At 36.4% G+C, this 22,030-nt stretch overlaps 1 protein-coding gene across 1 annotated transcript; it reads left to right on the top strand.

Moving 5' to 3' along the window:
• The first annotated feature begins 7,259 nt into the window (after positions 1–7,259).
• LOC144343720 (uncharacterized) lies at positions 7,260–20,221 on the top strand. The gene is made up of 6 exons (XM_078006137.2): positions 7,260–7,326; positions 13,335–13,513; positions 13,802–13,939; positions 15,611–15,814; positions 16,137–16,400; positions 16,929–20,221. Exons 2-6 carry the CDS (start codon positions 13,342–13,344, stop codon positions 17,114–17,116), a joined length of 966 nt encoding a protein of 321 aa, XP_077862263.2. The 5' UTR covers positions 7,260–7,326; positions 13,335–13,341; the 3' UTR covers positions 17,117–20,221.
• Positions 20,222–22,030: the final 1,809 nt, after the last annotated feature.

The following is a 22,030-nucleotide window of genomic DNA, read 5'->3' on the forward strand; positions in this document are numbered from 1 at the left end:
TGTATAAATGGCCCTCTACTCTCCACACAATGACAATGGTACTAGCTGTTCAGTGCTTCTTTGATTGCAGCAACGTTTACGCCACTATACAAAAATACGCACACTCGCGAATTTGACAACATTCCCTTGAGCATTTTAGGATAGTGGGAATAGAAGCACATAGATAGGAATACCAGTTACATCACACATGAAGATTGGCGATTCGATTGCTGGCCTCGATGACTGTATTTCGTGACCATGCAATAGGTCTACAATTAGGATTCTTAATTTCGATGTGTAAAAGTATATCGCTGCTGTGGACGGCGACGGCTGACAGATTGTTTTGGTTCTGCGGCTCTCTTGACACGGGTAGCTAATTTTTAGATTACTTTTTTTTACTATTCTGACGTTTACTTGGTCACATTTTGTATATACCAGTCAAACACTGCTTCCGAACAATCCGATATTTATTCTGGAGAACAAGTATTGTTTGCGATATACTGCATAGTAGAAATAATATTCTTATTTGACAGTTGTTGATTTTTGTAAAGAATTCCAAGAATACAAAACAAACAACTGACAACAAATGGCACTACACAGTCACTGTAGTTACATCAGTAAGAAAAAGATACTGTGCACCTCATAGTCAATGTAAATACAAAGTAAATATCATTGAATACAATATTTATAAGAAAAATCTTGCAGCCTTCATGGAAAAGTTGACAATCACCGTCAGTTATATTATAATAAATATTATAGTAAAAATGTTAAGTAAACACAATTATCGACTGGTTTTGGAATTGTTGAAAACATCTAAAGTCTAAATCTATTTAGTGATGGGAATTGCCAAGTCAGTTTATAATATAGTGAACACAATTTTTTGTAAATATTACTGACTGCAAAAGAAGCCCATCGTGAAGTGTCTTATTATTATTATTATTATTATTATTATTATTATTATTATATGAGGTTATTACGAGAATACCGCAAAGTATACACGAAGACAGTACATGGGAGTATCGACCGACGCGCAGCGGAGGTCGATGCGACCGTGTACTGTCTGAGTGCATACTTTGGGGAATTCTCGTAATAACTTTATTAATATAATCTTTTCCTCTCAATGATACATCATGGGTAGGCCGAAATCCCAAAAAAATTTAGAACAGATTTAGCGAATTTCTTTAGAACACGCACACGCGTCATAGTGGGGCGGATAAGCTAAAAATCGTGCACTTTGGGTTAAAAGCATGAAACTGTGTACTGTCACACGCAACGTAAAATTACCTTAATTGGTATAGTACAGGTATGATGGTTCAAATACCAAAATGGCAACAGTACCAGAAGATTTCCCTGGCGGCGGTGATAAAACACGAACACGGAGCCAACAGATGAGGTTTCAACTGGTACTGGTATTATTATACTCTGCAAACATCAAGTACAATAAAGCAGTAAAACTCCACTACTCCAAAGACTAGATACTTAAACTCCAATACAATTCAACGAGATCTCCGATCTGAACTCAGTGCTGAACAACTCCCCTATATATACCCCCACTGTCTATAAATAGACCATTACATCAGCATACATAATGAATGTTCCATTACCTTCTATTGCCTCCTACAGTGATCTATTACCTATTCAACCATTTTCTAAAAAAAATCTAGAATATTCCACCCAGACACAGTACGGTTCTAGAACATTCTCAGTGACATGGAAGTGGTAAATACACACATTAAGTTGACCCTACTGATCATTTTTGGATATGGACCCACATGAACAGCGCCCTCTGGTGGATGCTAATGTGATTTGTATAAAAACATTCTGCTAATCAACTGAAATGCGTATAGTTCGGGTATAGAATAAGTATATCACCAATTAAAGTGCCCAAAACTATAAGTTCATGGAGATTGGGGTTCACCAAATTATTAGCTAGAACTAATAGAACATCCGCCTGCTAAATCTTTTAAAAGTGGCAGCATAAGTTACATATTTATGTACAGTGGTCCCATGTTCTGCCAGCGAAAAGTATTCACTTACGATGAATGGTCTCCCAGGGGGGGACATATCAATGTATCAAATGCACTTAATCCAAGACATCAAGGTTTTTGAACTGTAGGAAACTACTCGACAGGGGGGGGGGACATAACAGGGCAACAACTGTATATTTCATGATGTTACTGGTGATTACAACTAGGCTGAAAAAAACATCAGGCAATAGACTACTCTTGGTAGCAATTGCATTCACATCGGCAAAGAGCAGTACACTGGAGGCTGGCCTTGTTGCATTTGAACAGACCCCTGCACGTTTTTTTACAATTGTAGTGTATCAGTTCATAGCACACATCTTGGTTGTCCACTTCAGCTTCCATGTACCATCAATTTGGAGCCATCCCCAATCAGCAGGACTTGGTAGAGTGGGCTGTTTTTGAAGTACCTGGCACCATATGAACCCTCCTTGGTAAATGGATCTCAATATATGCTGCTTTAGGGCTGCCTGTGTTGGGGGATGTTCTCCAATGCTCGAGACCTTCTGGCAAAAAGATGTTGTCTTGTTTCATTCACCCCAGAAAGGCCACATGTTTTGTCATAAAGAAGGACCACAAATCTTTCGAGAACATTGAAGATATGATTTGGAATACTTGGTGGTGCATCAGCCCGGAATATGAATGCGTCTGTTACATCGGGATATACAGCCCATGTGGCCCAAGCTGTTCTTTTTCCCTTACCAGCAAAAAAGGACGTCGTATCACATCCAGAAAGGCATGGAATATTGCTAAAGCTGAGGCTTTTTTGGGGCCCAGAGCAGTTGAAAGTTCATGTGTAGCAATATATCTGTGATGCCTCCCAACTCCGAAAGACAACCACACTTCACATGCTGGAATGCTGGACAGATTGGAAAGAATGATGACTACAATATCCGTATCAGATGTTCTAACCATAATCTTCTCATGGCCGACATGTACTACATCAAGGAGATGTAGTATCAAGCGTGTGTCCGCCTCTTCATGTGAACATGGTTCAATCCTACTTTTGTCATTTCTGCTTGGTGAAGATAGTACTCGTTCACCACATGTGCTGTACACTTCCTTGTCTGCGAAATCCGTGCTTGTAACCTCCTTTGCAAGTAGTTGGAGAAGTTCTGTTTTGTTATCATCCACACGAAGGAAGCTTTGCCAGTTACTAGGCACCTTTGATGCAAGTTCTACCCTCCTCCTGACTCCCTTTCCCCTTCTCTCTCTGGTCGCTGACTTCAGACTGCTGTGGTCAAAAACATCCCACACTATATCAAGTCTGTCAACATTCTGTATGTAATGTTCAATATATGGGATGAATACATTGTTTATGTAATCTGCAAAATTTTCCGAGTTGCTTGGGGACAACATTTGAACTATTACTGCACCATCTAATATGAGTGCAGTCACATTTGGACTTGCTTCTTTTGGCTGTGCTAATGACTCCAAGTTTTCCAGCAAATCTGCCTTGCTGCCTGATCTCATATTACCTGACTTGGACAGAGAAGGGGGCCATGGCTGGTTTTAGTTTGCAAAAAATTCTTCAAGGTTCCCTTTTCTAGATTGACATGCAATATATAACCTTGAGAACAGTGTACAGTCTTTGATTGTTGCAACCTGAGATTTCTGTGTTTTGGGTTTATGTTTTGTGGAGAACAACTGGAGCTGATTTTTCTTGATTTGATCTTTTATTGACTTTTTCTGATCCACAAACCTTTCTTCAACAAACAGCTCATATTGTTTACTATCCACATTGTAAATATTTTGGATTGTCCTGTGAATACCAGCGTCAAGAATTTCCTTTGTGTCCAATACAAGTTAATCACCACTATCTTCCATGAAGGGGTTTCCCATTTCTTGGAATACCCCAACAAGAGCTATCACTTCTTTAGCAAACGCAATTTGCACTGCAGCTGTTTGTTCGTGATGTTTTGTTGTCCCACCATTGGTACAACCTCAAATTTTTGTATCATTCTGGATACTTCGAGGCCTGCCTGTCACCATCCAACGTTGTATGGCATGTGGATTGTCTGTTAGGCCAACAGCACCACCATCTCCTTTGACAAGACCATTTTCTTGTTCATGTGCCTGATCTATGGCCATGGCCGCAAACAGGCGATTTGATTTTCGCACAACAAACCCCCCTGAAACACATTCTTGATAAAGGGTAGGATGCATTTTGGGCACATATCTCTGATATGTACTGACAGCCACCTTGTATAGTTGATATGATCAAGGCTAAATACCCAAGGGATAAACAGTTTGAGTGATTCAACATAGCTGTCAAAGTTTCCCTTTTGAATTGATTCTATGATCTGAAGAATGCACAGCACCTGCTCAAGTACCAGTGACCAGCTCTAATGATATTTTGTCACACCATTCAGAAAAATTCAATGGTTGATCTCCAATGGCAACAGATCCCTTATACTTTTCAAAGGCATCATGTTGTAAGATGAAGAGGGCAGCAGTGGTAACCTGATGGACATGTCTGGTTCTTGTGACATGTGAGGCTTTCAAAAGCGAGTCAGCAACACCTCCAGTAGCAACACCTGCATGACAAATGAGAGTTGTCCAACCACTGCCATCTAGCCAGTCACCAACAATCTTTAATGCTGCAATTTCTATATGTAATCCACCAGCCATGATGAGATTTGTGTCTTCCCCATGTGTTGCAGGAAAGTTCCACTGAATCGTTTTTGCAATGGCATAAAGTGGTTGGTCCATCACAAGCACAGGAATCTGTCCTGGATTTAGGAATCCCACCACAGCTTTCACAACATTCATGGCATGCTGGATCATGGTTACAGAATGTGCACATTCCATGAAGAGTGGCATGACGGCCACACTAGTAGAAGAAATGGACAATGCCTGCTGCATGGATGCATGACAAGCAGCCCGTGAGAGGGAGTCACTGTCGTCCAGCTTTTTTTTCTGAGAAGTTCTCGCATATGTTTAAGCCCGAGTCAGCCCGAGCTCCAACTGTAAATACATTGAACAATGGAAACGCATTTGAAAATGACAGAACATAGTCAACAACACTTGTCCCAACCTCTGAAATAAAAGTAAAATTTCCACTACCAGTGTTTTTATAAACCCTACCATTCACAATTCTAAGGCCAGTGCTAATGCAAAAATCCAGAAGTTCACTACCATATTTATTGATCTCATTATCCATCGACTCCTTTAAAGGTATATCATTACTTTGCTCTAGATCATCTCTTGACAAGTACATTGTATTTAGATCAACACTATCACCATAGTTACCAGTTCTACTATTTAAGTCGCCTACAATTATGATATTACAACCAAATTTTGCAGAATATACAATCAGATCTTTTTCTAATTGTTCAAAGTATTTTTCATGTGCAAATATTGAACCTTCTGGAGGTCTATACACTGTTGGAAATATAAGTATTGTTTGATCATTGTTTATAATCTTGTATGGATCTTTAGAAATATGCTTAATTTTAAACTGACCTGTATTCTTTTTACGAAAAAACACAGAAATTCCACCAGAGGCACTTCCATATTTTTTTCTTTTTTAGACCACTAACATGTAGTTCCTCATATCCTTCAATCTTAAAATCAAATATGGTACTCACCCAAGTTTCTACCAAACAAACACAGTCAAATGATTTTAAAAAATCTACAAACTCAGGATCAGCCAACTTTCCTATTAAGCCATTTACATTCCATACTAAAAACTTCAGTTCAACGTCACTCCCCATGCTATTAAGGCCATGGCCAAATTTCTAGTCACTAACAGTATTTGAATTATTGGAAGCAGTAGGAGTTGGCATGGCCACTACAGATACTCTATTGTGTGTCCCTTGCTGCTTTCGTAGTGAGTCACTGGTTTCCAACGGCTTGATAGTTTCTGTTGCTTCATCATACTTGTACACAGTATTGTCAATTTTAATTTTGTCATAAAGTAGTTTAGCTTATTTGCCTTCTTCCCTGGCCTCCATAACATATTTTCCAAGTTTCCCACGCAGGTTCCTAATTCTGGGGGTATAATCCTCGCGTATCCAATATTCCGTACCCTTTAACACACTCGATGCTCGAAGGACTTTATCACGTTGCTTATATCGAAGAAATCTTGCAACTACAGGTTGTGGAAGACTACGTACATGAGTAATGCGATGAACTCGCTCAAATTCCATCTCTTCTGCATGCATATTCAATTTTTCCGAAATAAAACTCCGAAGGGCATCTTCCGTCTCCTGCCAAGTTTCAAACCCACTTTGAGTGAGCCATGAAATATGAGATTGTTCTGTAACAACTGTGCTTTCGTTTTATCAGTTTCGAATTCAACTGTGTAAAGTTTATCACGCAAATACTTTCATCGGTCAAAAGCTGTATTCTTTCGCAATTAACTTTCACACCGGATTTCAACTCCCGAACTTCACTAGATAACTGCTGTATTCCATCATCTACCACTTTAATCTGCTGTCTCATGTCTTTTTTGAGATCCCGGATTTCAGTAATAATGTCAACAAGTGTTATACCATCATCTCCACTCGAAAGAGAGGACACAGACTGACGTCCACGCGAGTCATCCCCATTTACGAACTGTGATCCAAATACCTCGGTGATTTTCTTCGACTCCATTGAATTAGTTTTCTTTTTTGCCCCTCTTTTAGGTGGCCTGGGATTTAATTCGACATCCCTGTTGATATCGATAATAAATATATGAACAAGGATATTAAAACTGCTTATTGAGGTTAAACTATTCTATTCTATTCTATATTCTATGTATTGAACCCTCATCTTCGGATTTTAAATTCCGAACGAGAGAAAACCATTCAACGTTAAAAATATATTCATAAACATGTTAGTAGTTACGGGAATTTATTGTTTACATAGTGACACTCACGCCCTGTAATCTACTGGAAGTACGCAATACACTTGGTTGCGCATTACTTGCTTAAATACGTAGTCGGATAACATCAACAATACACTTCAAAAGGTAAGAATATCAATTCAATTTATTTGTATTTTGGCTCGATTTATTTAAATAACATATGTGAAAAATTAAGTGAATAATATATAATAAATTTGTGAATATGGGTTTTTGCACTTTATTTATTTATTTATTTATTTATGATTGATTGATTGGCTTAAGATGGATACTCCCCACTCATACTATAATTACTCTCGAAGCATGAGAATGCTGGCAAAATGTACTCGCACAGATGAGTCTTTATGTGCTATTTTAAACCCATGGATACTGGTATATTTACATACTGGCGTGGTTTGAATACAACCAAATACTCGGCAGTTCACCAGTAACCAACAGCAGTCACTGTTCATTGCGGAGCCATCAAACAGATTAGTAAGTATGTTTACCTCCGCCAAGGTGGTTATGTTTTCGCTAGCGTTGGTTTGTTTGTCATTTGATCTAGTATGGCCTACATTGATTCTGAATTGTCCATCTAGTTAGAGTCAATAGATTACTGCTGATGGTGGTGGTTAACATAAAATATGCCTAGGTAGATGCCTATTTGTGACTAATTCAAGTGTGCATTTATTCGGGTCGAACAAAGTGTCTCTACATGGTAAGTGTTACATATTAAGCGAGCGAAGTTCCCCAGACGTCACATGCATTTCGTAGCACACGCGTACTCGGTGTGTAACAGGATTATTCTCCTTAGTACGACGACCTGTACGAGTGTTGTATGAAGTCTTCACAAATATCAGAGGCGTTCCGGAAATTGTCCCCTTTGATGATGGGTCGCCGGGCAGCGCGTTTTAAAATTATATGTGAACAATCAATGTAATTTACATGCATTATATACGTCGCTATGAGTCCCATATCGAATACGATGCGGTGATACGTCCGCCGCCCTTTAACATTGTCTACGGCATTACAGTAACTTGACCTGGCATTGCCAATGTCAGGTGTGTGTCTGTGTATGATCGCAGTTTATTAGTCTATTGCTGGAGTATTGAGGTTAGTGTGTATCTGTGGGGATATTATATATGCTAATGTTAGTTTGCATGTAAATGAGTATGTATGCATGTAAATAAGTTTCTGTCTCTGGACGGACAGACGGACGGACGGTCACCGAATTATAAGTCCCCGTTTCGAACTTCGTTCGAACTAATAAAAGTACCAAAAATAACATAAATGTTTGAAACTCGTACGAGTATTTCATCAGTATTTATTTCGTTAAGTGACTTCCTTCAAGCTGAACCTTGTGCGGCAAGAAACGACACGATTATAGCTCAAATGTATCACAATTGCATTTATTATAGTGCCTTATTGACAATAAAAAAATTATGCCACTGTAACGCAATAATTTGACTACTTTGGAATGTTTAAGTACGAGAAAATGACGTGTCCTTTTTGGCCAATTCGACCAGAAGCGAAGCAAGTGTATTAATATGCAAATTCTAGGTTTTAACAGATTTATATTACTTACCGTTTCCATGGTTATTCCCACCCGTATATTCGTATTTCTTTTTCAAAAATAGTATGAAGTATCTTTATCTATTATTAGCTACTATTCAATAAAAATTGGGAATATGTTTAAATCCTGTATGGTTTGCGGTGCTCAACTAAAGCAAATTGGAAACATTTATCAGAGCTGCAATTAGTTAATTAATCAAAGAAATATTTAAAGCTTTGGAAAGTTGATGCTTTTATACACTTTAATGTACTTGGCTCATAGTGCTGAAAGCCAAATTTTACATGAGTGAGGTTAATAGTTCTGTTTTTAATAACATGTGTTGTTGATACCCATTCAACATCTCCAGTCTTAGCTTCATTGAGCAGTCCACTGTAAATCTATGTGATTCAAAATGTCACACATTTTCTCCCGACTTTAAAATAGTGTTTTATAATTAAACACATTAAAATGTTTTCTTAAAATCGCAAATAGGTTGTATTACAATACTACAATTTTCAAAAAATTTCGGATTATGAAACATTATATTGTGTGCTCTTAGCTTGTCAGATTATTTTACATTTGCTGACCATGAATATAATACAAGACATCGCCTTCAAAAAAGTTATATTCGATTCATGCAAATACAACATTAGGACAATTTGCTATAACATATCCAGAATGACATTCCAATCGAAATCAGGGAAGAAATTACAAAATCACATTTTAGTCAATCATTTAAACAACACTTAAGAGATGAATATGTATAAATGTATTTTTATTTAAAAAATGTCTCTGGTGGTGGTTTCTCGCATTTTGGTTTTACTTTCAGCAAATTGCTTTACTTGTCCTCTATGTACTCAAAAATTATAATTGACAGTTAGTATGTGGAGTGTATAAATTTAATATATATATATATATATATATATATATATATATATATATATATATATATATATATATATATATATATATATATATATATATATATATATATTTAGTTATTAAAATTGATACTATGATGTACAGTTACTTTTCGCCCTATAATTTATTTATCCAAATATTTGTTTTGAAAGGGGGAACAGACTGGATTAGGTGCAGCTATTTTCTTTCCCCTATACCTATTTCAAATTCTATTTTGTACAATGGTACAATGCTCTTAGATTTATATGTGTAACAAATGAAATGAAATGAACACATGTACAAATTTAAATATAAACAATAAATAAAGGTTTCTAAAAACAAAACAAAAAAAGAAAAAAAAGAAAAGACACTGAGAAACTGGCCTCAAGCTGCATGAAAAACAAAGGAAGTATTGAATGCTGGATAAAACAGAATACATTTACCAATCCTTTCTGTTAAAACCTCTGGGTGAAAATTGGCAGTAGTATATAGATGTGTTGTTATTGTAAAAAGAGGAATATCGTTTTGGCAGAAAACACGAACATCCGCGATGGTTAGGGGAGTCATCTTTACTACTAGTATATGAGTTCATGAATCCAAAATGCAACTCCGCGACTGACTTGTTACCGGCGTCGAAAAAGAGTGGACATTCTTCCGATATGATCCGGGGATCGCAGGTCGTGGCATTGGAAGCGTAATGCGTAAATTTAGCAGTTACATAGAATTACCGCCTCCTCTATCTGGAACCACTTTCAACACCATCCCGCGCGTGGGTCTCTGTGAGCATGGCCAACGCTACATTTCGTTTTTCATCGGTATGAAAAAAAAAACAGTGCTGACTTGGAGCTAATTGATTATAACGAATCCGATAACGGTACACACTCCATGGGCAGAAAGTAATGCAAACATATTTTTACTTGAAGGCATGTATATCCCATAAGTAAATATATGCTGTCATGATGGCCCGCCCCGTGTTTAGAGAACCGATTGTACTGTTGAAGCTGTTCAACATAACAATGGGACTTGAATAAATTAGTTGCGCGGTACGCCCTCTAGTTCAAGTTAGCACCCACTTTCGATGAAACTGTTAAGTTTTGTCACTTTTAAAAAAACAACCAACTATTTGTTCACGATATAACAGTCTTCGCAGATAATATACTTGTATATTCATAAAGTATGATCAAAATGGTAGACATTTGTTAATTAATTAGCTGTTTATAAGTGGCCAAATTCGAAGAAAAGTTTTATTGAGTTTTTGCGGAAACTAATTTTTGACTATCATTACTATTGAAGATGTCATCTTTTAACACTTTTCTTTACGCTAACGACGTACAAATTACACAATCTATTCGTCACAAAATAGGCTAATATATGATGTATCATGAACGTGTATGTGAGCCGTTGACATTGAGTTACGACCACAACAAGTTCAACAAACTATATCTCCAGAGACGCATTGTCAGAGACAATTATCCTATAAAGCAACAGTGAAAAGATCAGAAACATAGAAAAAAGGAACAATGAGAAACGGCAATCCCGCAAACTCCATGTTTAGGAGGTGCACGGGATCGATCTCCTGGGCAAATAATAACACGAATCATATGTGATCGTATTCTGCTTCTAAAACATATACAACGCATAACTGCATGTTTTTGTATACAACATATTATCTAAAGTGTTTCCACCAGACACAACACTTCTATTGCATTGAAAAAGTTTATCATCGCAACACTTTGAAAAAAAGCTTTCACGAAAAACACAATCTAAAAATTTTAAATTGCTTGTATCAGCGATATATGAAAGACATATTTGCAAAGTGTTAATGTGGAATATATATCAAATGATGCATTTCGCGATCAAGCACTTTGTACGATTGCACAATAATCATGAAATACAATTAACAAATCACATAATCAAGTGAATATTTGTTACTAAATATAAGCATTAATAAGATAAGTTTGTGTATAACATGGACAATTTAAAACAGATGAGTAGTAAACTAAAACAAATGATAACATCGTTAAACTTGTTCTTTGATACAAATTAATGTGCCCAATCTCTTGCCATGTGGTATTGTCTCGAATACAGTTTCCTCGAGCACATCAAATTCTACGATACAGCCCTTCTCATAGTGTCGCATTCCTGGTCTATATGATTTTTCAGCATTGTAGGGGCGAATGATCCGCAGTAGGAGGCTCAATCAAATTCCTGGGAAAAACATAATGGGACGAATAAAAGAAATCCCTTGCTCACTAACTATAAAATTACTCTAATCAAATCCCATTCTCACCAAATCCACAAATCTGCACTACATCCATTCAATCTCATATACCTTTCACTTTTCTATCCGTCCAATAGTTCGATTGTTTATTTTTTCACCACTTTTAAAATGGGTTGTATTTTTCTCAAACCAGGGCTTGTCCGGCACATGGGAAAACTATGACATCAATCCAACAATAATCCATATTAACAGGACAATATTAGCAAAATCTTCTCGTCTGCTTTTACCAAACCTTTATTTTTTTACTTCATTCAGAAAAAATACAATATTATCAAAATCCAGTAGGTAATGGTAAATTAATTACCGTATCATTATTGTTTCGTGGAATGCAATATTTTAATCAGAAATATTACTGTTGTTATAATGTATGTAGACAAACAAATATGACTACACATCAGTAACACGAATAGAACCGAATTTTCCTGTTGAATTTTGTTCTATATTTTTTTTGGTAACTCAGATTATGACTCTGATGGATGTCGGCAAGGAATGTATGCAGTATGCAAATCTCTGGTGCTCTAAATGCATAAATGCATAAAATCAAGTACCGTATCAACCCACACAAAACTAAATGATTGAAAGCCTCTGCAAATGACTATGCAGTAGACAGCTGCCGATGTTACATTTTGCACGCGTTTTATAATGCAGTAACAATTAATACCACCATACCTTCAATTTTATTTAGGATATCTTCTGCTCTTTCTCAGTAAATCTAAAAGGCAATCAGTCCAAAGTGTTGTTCACAACTATTCTAATCGTTGAATGAGCATACACACGGCATAAGTTACCAGTTACTAGAACACGCAAATAGTGTTCTTTCTAGCACCCAGTTTACGAAAGTGTCCCATAAATAAATAGCAACCTAAATTATTGTTCATTAATAGTTTTCATATTGTATTGTTTTCATGAAATTTCTAAATAATAGTGAAATATTTATGTTTGTATTATTAGAGAATTAGAGGGGCTCATTTAGATCAAGCGCAAATTCGCACAGGTGTGTAGAAATTACCATTAGACGGCATTCAACATTGAGGCTGTGCCAATAGAAAATTATAATATTAGATCACAGAGAATGAACACCAGTCCAGCGCTGTATCATTCAGTTTACTAAATTGAGCTTTGATTACAGCTCTGTGTAAGTTCAATCTGTAACTGATCTTATGCCACGTACATGGTCGACATACGGGCGAGTTACATTGATATAAAGCTGTTTATTTTTTGAAAACATTAAAATCGATAGGTTTATCGCTACGTGCACAGTGTGTCTGATGACAAAATAGTGTGGGGGTATTTTTTCTGATAACTATGCTGTATACAGTCAAAGGCTGCATACACGGTGTCCTGTACATTAGCACATTATGAAACATTTATGGTCTGATGTGAACCACCGCCGTCGCTCACAAAATGCAGAATATCAAACTCCATTAGGCAACAAAGAAATCGCTCAGCCAAGCGTCATTGAAGTGTTTTTCTGTTACGTTGAATATTATGTCTGTAATCTTCACGACGAATTAGATGCTGTGTTCTAGCTAAAAGTGAACAAAACGTTAAAATATATCTGTGAATATTTGTTATCAAGTATGCCTTCATACGATGTTGACAAAGTAACCATGGTCGTTCATATAGCCCCCGTCCAACATAATTCCAAATCATTCTTTCAGGCAATATCGCTGAAAGTATTAGGTACCATAAAACATTGGCAAGAGGAATTGAACACGTGTATAAAAACAGTAATATACTAGGAATAATAAATTATGTTTGTTGTGTCAGGAATAAAATGGAAGCCAGTGAAGAAACTATCAGAAAATGGTTACTATCGGAGCCAAAATACGTTGAACTCTGGTATTGTTTTGACACGATCGGATCTCAATTTTTTGAGAAAATTACATTGGAAAATCCACACTATCATCTTTACAGGACGGAAAAGGAAATTCTGAAAAAGCACGCAGGCAAGTATATCGCTTATTGTTATTCATGCTAGTATTTACAATAATATGACAAGGGTAGAGATTTCAGTTCATCAGTCCGTATATCAGTCAATAATAAGGTATGTTATATGTGAAATTATATAAATATTTAGTGCTTGAAAGAAGTGAAAAGTGAAAAGACATATTATAAAAATATAAACACATCCACAGTAGAGATTAAATGAAACTGTGTTTCCCATTCAATTTCAAATAGTACACATGCTACTGAATTTCATTATCTTGTCAATATTGATGATTTATATATTGCAGATGAAATCGTCTCGGATTGCAAAGATGTTAGCGTTTGCGAGCTAGGTGCTGGAAATTCAAAAAAAACCACCCCTCTGTTTTCATCGTTATTGAAGAACAATAAATCAGTTACTTATATCCCAATAGATGTAGCTAAAGGTACGTTTACCAAATATGAGAACTACAATTTTATTATTGCTAGAAAGTACATAATACATATTTGCCTCAAATACCAATAGTTGGATTATTCAGTATATATTTCAGTCAAATTGCATATATTATTGTTATTGTGTGTGATAATCAAGATTCTCGTTAAAACTATCCAGTCTTTTGACCTATCGCAATTGGAACTATTTCGGGATAATTGGATTCGCTTAAAATGTGCTACTGTAGGGTAGTATTGTTCTTAATTTCCTCATTTCTGATATATATACAAGAAATTATCAGAAAAAAATCTAAAACGAACAAATAAAATATTTTTGTGAAAACAAACCATTACAGTAGCACATTTTAAGCGAATCCAATTATCCCGAAATAGTTCCAATTGTGTTACTTGTTATTATTTCAGTTTGCAGAGCATTTTTGAGCTTTTCAGTGCATAAACGCTCTCAAAATTACATCTGACAGAAATTGTTTTTTTTTGCGCTAATCCATGATTACTCACAAAATATTAATGCAAAACCTTTACCTAAACATCATTCATGTTTTGACCTAGTAATTGTAAAACATTGCGGTAACAATACGCTAAAAACCTAGTCACAAACAAACCGAGTTGCTGAGGCAGTTACTCGGGTGCGATAAAATGTTGACGTCATGTGGAGTTTGTTTACTTTTTTTGGATATGGGTCGTAAAAAAGTTAGATAAGCTAGATTAGAAGTACTCGTAAATACTTTCTTTGGCGTGAAACTATTTTTGTTTTTGGTTTTCACGATGTGTTCTTATAATTATGACAATAAACATATACTGTTGAAAATGTTATCTAGTTTAGAGACTTATGGAGTTGTCTTTATCGTCATATTTTAACATGAGTATTCAATCTGGAACGGCCTCTTCACTTCGCTCTTACGCGCAGGGATATGCAAATGTGACCTTTATGCAGTCTTAGTCTTATACAAACAACTGGTGTCGAGTTGAATTTTTAGTTACGGCATTTCGTCTAACTTTATAGAAACGTACACGATTTGTTAATTTTTCCCGTAATTGTATCAGTATGGCCACTTTCACATATGAACGGAAAGACATCATCGAGGCAGTTGATGGAGCGAATCGATGGGCAGTCGCCAAAGTACGACAAATCAACGCAGACAGTAACACGGAAGTGACTTTTCCAGGGTGGACTTATTTTTAATGATCACGAAAAATGTGTATGATTTCTGTACGATCGTGATATAGTAACACAAACGCGCACTCCACGTGATTTTCTAAACTGGCAGGTCAATCGATGTCTAAATGTAGTTCCAGTCAGTAGACGTCTGTTTACACATTGTTATGTGGCATAAGATAACAATCTTTATAACTAATTAAATGAGACTAATGTCCTCATCATAACCAAGTGAGGAAGTGAGGTACATTTTCGTAATGTGTTGTTCCCGTAATGATTATTTTGTGCACATTTTTTAACATTACAAATCCTTTACTGTCATCAACATTTGATATCACACGTAAGCATCGGTGTGCTACCTTGTCTATTTGATTCTTATCAATAAAAGGATTTTTTGCATATACATTTTGAAAAATCTTGTTTTAAATGTTTTGAAGAACAGTAATGAAAAGAAAAGGATTTCGGTTTACGTCGCGATCAATAAAGACTTTCACATTTTTCAAATTAGATTTCATGGAACACCATGCAGACCTACTGAAGAAACAATTCCATGGTTTGGAAGTGAAACCGTTCCATGGGCTGTACGTCGATGGTTTGCAACATATCAAGTGTTTAAATCAGAAAAAGCTGATACTATTCATTGGCAGCAGCTTTAGTAATATACCAATACACGATATGGAATCGTTTTTGACGACAGTAAATGAGGCAATGGGTAAGAAGCATGATATTATTGTTCAAAATAATATGAGGTTATGCGCAAAGTACCGAAATTTAGGTTCGCGTTCCTTCGCCGTATTTGCTGCGTGATAATCTGTTGTGTGTTTTTATTGATCATGCGTACATAAACAAAAAGTGTAAGTGAATTTATTGGAAGTATCAAAATACTGTATGATATCATCTTGTCATGTGTAAGTTCGCCTATGCAAATCATGTACATATTTAAATTTTCATCTCGCCGAGTACTAAAATCTAAAACAATTTACACGTTTTCCATTCAATGCAATAATATGTTATATTGTAATTTATTTTCTCAGGGAACAATGATAGACTGCTGATTGGTATCGACATTAAACAAAATGAAGACGAGCAAGTTCAAACGTACTCACACGTTACACTTTGTAATTTAATTCTGAATTTGCTGACACGATTAAACCGAGAATATGGAGCAGATTTCAATATGAAAAATTTCCGTATAGACACCAAATATGTTATGAGTGAGAATATGCATACATTCGTAAAAAGACCACAATATATCAAGGTCGGATGCCAGAGCACATGTGAACAAGTCGTATACCTACGTGAGTATCCATGATATATGTTCCTCAATTTGATGAAACAAAATTGTAGACATTTGTTTATGTGATATTAAATGATTAGTATGTGTACGTATTAGGTAATAATTAGTTTCCCGTCGGTTTCATTTATATGATTTATGTTTTCAGATAACACGTTTCTTAAACTATTCAGCACCAACATACATCAATCTTTAGTGTCCAAGTAATATGCTTGCACTGTTTAAATATTCATAGCTAGTTTATGTGATTATAAGAAGTTTTATGAACAACTTTTGATCAGGATTCAATGAATTCGATGTTTTAACATTTATCTGATCTGATAACTGGACAATAGACATGATTATGGGAATGCTATGATGCTCTAGAAATATTGATTGAAGTAATGTTTTGGGTAGTAAAAGAAGTACAGTATTACTCATGTGAATAACAACATCACATCGCTTAAATAGCTATAATAAACCGTGTATTACATCAAACCTGCTATGTACATGCAAAATAATTTGTATCTACTAACTTATTTTTCGTATACAGGTAATTTAGATTTGAAGATACATTTCAAAAAAGGGGAGGTGATGTATGCTCACGAACCAGACAGTCTAAGCATAAAATGGAACTGGGAACAGTTTGAAGAAGTTATGAAAAAAACTGGGTTTTCTATTGAAAAAAAGTGGAGTGATGATCAACAGAATTTTGGTGTAGCATTAATGAAAAAATTGTAAACACAAATTATGGCATGTATCATATTTTCAACTAGCTAGCTTCATCTCTGAAATGATTTGTTAGACAATTAATACTTGATACTATTGATACCGTACACTCCCTGGGTAATCTGTATACCAATATACACACTATAACACTATGCCTCGACAGTAATTGTAAGTCCCCTTCAAACGAAGTTCGAAAAGGGTGGCTTGTATTTCTGTCTCCGTTCGTATGTTCGCCAATCCATCCGGCGTCGTATTTCAGAACCCACTAAATCAAAAACATTCATTTTTGCTGTATGTGTCAATTACAATCAACGGTTTAGCGAATAGATCTAAAATGGCCGACTACCAGCGATCTTTTATTTTCTATGTTGATGCATACTTTACACATGTTAGGATACATTTCCATGACGATTAATCCCGCGATTGGATCAAACATGGTAATTTGCATATTATATTTATTTGCACAGCAGATATAATGCTTTCTGTTAAATGGGAACCGATACTATAAATAAGGATCAAGATGGCCACCGTATTAGTATGCTAATCCAACCAAGCTGCTAACATCGTGCCAGGGGCTCCGTGAAATGTGCCATTTACGATGTTTAGAGACCAAGCTGTGGTTCCAAATACATTTCCACGGGGGCATGAATATGTACGCCAGAGATAACACTCATCTGCTTGGGTTTTTGATGTATAAATGTTGTTATTTTCGGTCGAAACGTGCCGCGACCAGTGAAAATCACGAGTTTAAAATGGTGGCTAATGTATGCAAAATGCCTGTCAATCACAGTTTGAGTAAACGAAAATGTAAATCCCCTAGATGTTTATTCAATCTACAAAGCTTGTAGGTTTACAAACAGCCCCGGCAAACAGCATTATCGTTACGTAGTTTGTCTATGTCTAACCATCGGTAACACATTAGGTTACTATACGGGCTTTCAATTAAAACCACGCAAAAATTTCCTGTTGGAGTACGACGTTTATTGTGGTTAGCGTGAATAGGTAAAGCTTCGCTTCAACAATGAGCTGTTATCACCGTAAAAATGTTAAATTAGTCTTCAAATGGTCAGTTTATCATCGAAAACAACTAATTTTTTGATTTTTAAAAAAAACGTGCCGTCTTCCCATCAAAACCAGAGGTAAAAGATCGTGCTGGAACATCGGCAAATCTCCTCCGTGTTGGTATTTGAACACGTTGGCATCACCGAGTATTTTGATTGGCTGATTAGCCATTTGACCTATCTGGTGTCGAGCATTTGCATGTGTTTTCTAAGGGGTGAAACTTTTTGGATAACTTTCTAGACAGTCTGGAAAAAGGAAGGGGTACAGTGAATAAGTGTTAGACTGCAATGAGCTGCAAATGGTAGTTGTGTAATACTGGTAGGCGTACAGGAAATAACCGTTCTGTTAGAGGTTCCAAGTTTCGGATATCAACAAGACTTTGGCCTGACTGCTTCGTATGGTGTTACCATTTGTTTTATTTTTCGCTAAATACTTCGACAGCTCAAAACCGCGAAATCAGATGTTTCCACAGCACACATTACATAGTACAAGAAGTAAATACGCCATGCTTGAAATGCATGAACAACCTGGTTTTTGTTTCTGTACGGCGCCCAGACAGGCAGTTCCAATTCATAATTTTTTCAATAGATCGTTTTCGTTCATGCCTTCAACACGCATCAGGTTTTGTTTACGCTGGACGTATCACCCATCTTTCCATGCATTGCGTCTATCAAACATTGTCCAGTGTTTTTAATACAATCCACGTCTGGCAGCGGCGTTGTTGTTGCACAGACTTTGACCGTCACCCAGCCAGCTTTGCCTCTCCCCCTCACCGCTCATTTGATTTTGACTGTAAAGTCAACCCGACGTTCACCCACCAGATCACAAGAACTCAAATCTCACACGAGATACAAGCCGGTACCACCCGTGTACATACGGGTTAGGCTTCACGGAAGACAAGGCTGTACATTTTGATTTTCCACACGAGTGTCGTAAACAGGTTACAATATAAGCTCGTGATGCCGCGGCGAGTTTTCTTTACTAATGATTTTGTCATTTACTTATAATATACAGTAAACATTGTTATTGTCGCCTTTACCAATTAGTCAATATTATATGGAAATGTGAGGGTAATAGTAAATACACATTCTGTTCACCGATTTGTGACGGAAATATGAAAACCGAAGTCCTTGACTTCGTGTTTTCACACTTGTTATATTAGCAGTCTGGAGGAGTAGTATGTATACAGAATGTGCATAGGAAGTTTCGTTCTCAGGTTTACTGTAAACGAGATCAGTACCGTCAACAGGCCGACGCAGCGGCAACAGACAAATAAACTTGAGTCGGCGGATTTTCTTCGAGACCGTTTAGCAACAATCTGGTCGTGTATACCCGGTAGACTGCTGCCTTTTCTTGTTGGCCATTATCAACTTGAATTAGTTCCGCGTCATATTTTTCCGACATGTATAAATTACGGAGCACGCGATGTTTCAATTCATTGCACATGAAGACTGCTCTGTATGTGTTTTAAATTCAATTGCTATGTTATATTTAAACAAGTAAATTGTAATCCGTTCTTAAGATGTTTATAGTTGTTGTTTTGTGGGATTAGCGGTACAGGGGGAAAGATAAGCATTCATTTACTCAGTGGACAGAGGCGACGTTAATTACCCATGAGCACTTGGTGCAATCCAAGGGATTGAGCGGTTCCCCTTTAACATTTGGTACATACATATGCAGCAATACATGACAATTCAATTAGTGATCGGAACAGCAACTACAGATTATCTTCATCTTGCTTTTTGGCCATATTGTTTTATCGTGCGCATGAATAATATTTCCCACTAATTACATTAGGATTTTGTCATTGTATATAACTTGTATTTGCCTGTGCTAAGATTTACAATTTTGACACCCCGTTGTACTGATAATTATCGTCGTCATTGTTAGTTTTGGATTTTTTTCAGAAATACGAGTTGCTGGTGTCTTTGAAGTTTTACGTCTTGATGATAATTTGTGTGTTAGATCTAAATGCATTGTTGTATTTAAGAAACGAGTGCGGATGTATACATTTCATAAATCAATAAATGTTAGTAATTGATCAGTTTTGTAAAATGTTTCTATGTTTTAACATTTGTTCAGGAATGACGGTTGATGTCGTTAGTTTTGTTGTGCTAAAGTAGGAATCCTTTTTTGTGTATTGTAGCATATGTATTAGCGTTGACTGGTTAACTTGACTTACCATTGTTTTAGTAGTGTGTTATAAAAAGGAGCCTCAACGTTGAAGTAATACGGGACTCAACCACGTGCTATGAACATGATCTTCGAAGACCCGGGACTCCGGCGAGCTGCGGATGACTTACGCGTGGAGATGCCGGATTAGACCCCATGGAATATACACATAATTTCATTACAGATCTATCCAGCTTTATTTTTCCCATTTTTATCCTTCTCATATTCTTCTCCCTCTCTCCCCCTTCTCTCTCATGCGACCAGCCAATCGCTTCAGTCGTTGGCACGATCAAGTAATTACCAGGGATGTGTCTCACGGTTAAAGCTAAACACTAAATATCAGGAGTAAACAAACGTACTATCAAATTCCTGTAATATATGTTTATACTCTCCACCCTAAACATGCAAGTTGGTTATTCTATACAATAGTGCAACGACGTGAGAACCGAATGTGCGTGAAGTCGCTATCATAACACATTCCTTCTATAACAAATTCGAACTGTCTCCTAGTTCAAGTGGAAAAAATTTCAAAACAATACCAAGTTATATATAATTTTGTTTATCAGGAACAAATGTTTGCGATTATGGAGAAATACATACGTGGGCACACCACTTCTATTTATAAAATATTTTAAAACGTTATAGAAGTGCCTCTCAAATCAATATAACTAAAGTCGAAAAGTATGGGAACTATTCTAAAAACAACACAGTAATTGACAATTATGAAAAAGAGGTTTTAAGATAGAGAGTCTGTATCCTTTTGTAATGAGAGGGAGAGAAGGGAGGAAATGGGTGTATAAAGCAGGAAAGAAAGGGAGAGTGAGATAAGGAGAGAAATGGGAGAATAAGGCTGCACTATTTCTACTGAACTTATGTGTATTCATTTGGGTCGAATCTTGTATCCCTAAGTGTAAGTGTTATCAGCCAAGCTCGATCCCAGGTCGTGGAAACGAAGACGTCTGTTCATAACAAGTGTTTCACAAGGTTTTTTATCACCTTATATTCATTGAATTTCGGGAATTTTTGATGTTTACCCGGTATTATGTAAACCTTATTGGTTGTTCGAATTTACCGTGTGGAGGAATGGGACATGGGTTGAAGGCGTCTTTGCTAAGTTTTTGTTTTAAATGATAGCGAGTTTTGACTGAAAGTACCGATTAACCGAGAATTATAAGACATTTATTTAAAACATTGACTTTTTTAAAAGCATGAGATTTGCGGATAATGTTCACGTCAGTAAATTACAAAATTCTTGTGTGTGTTGTTTCTACTGTACTTCTACTGTACCCAGACACAGTATAAAAACTCGTAGCAGCATTTTGTGATTTTTCAGAATTCTAAACAACATATGTCGACTTGATATTTCTTCTAAATTCTAGCAGCCAGATTTAAATCGTTAGGCGCTTCTATGCTGTGACCTCGAAACATTGACATTGACGCAGTCGACGGAGACCGAGATATATAATATGCCTCTTGTTATTGGCAAACTTCATCATCACAGTCACATTTTTCATTATAAACTGTCTCGACACGGCTTTATGGCGAGTGGTGACAGTTTATTAGAGCTCGAAGTCGTTTTATTCTGGATTATTTTCACAACGTTTCCGTTTCGGTTTCCCTGGCTAAATTATTATTTTAAACTAGTTGTGCCCAGATAATGTCCGTATAATTTTGACATGCAATTTGAACGAA

The sequence above is a fragment of the Saccoglossus kowalevskii genome, chromosome 21 (assembly GCF_978046115.1).
Source record: "Saccoglossus kowalevskii chromosome 21, keSacKowa6.1, whole genome shotgun sequence".
Classification (NCBI taxonomy): Eukaryota; Metazoa; Hemichordata; class Enteropneusta; family Harrimaniidae; genus Saccoglossus; species Saccoglossus kowalevskii.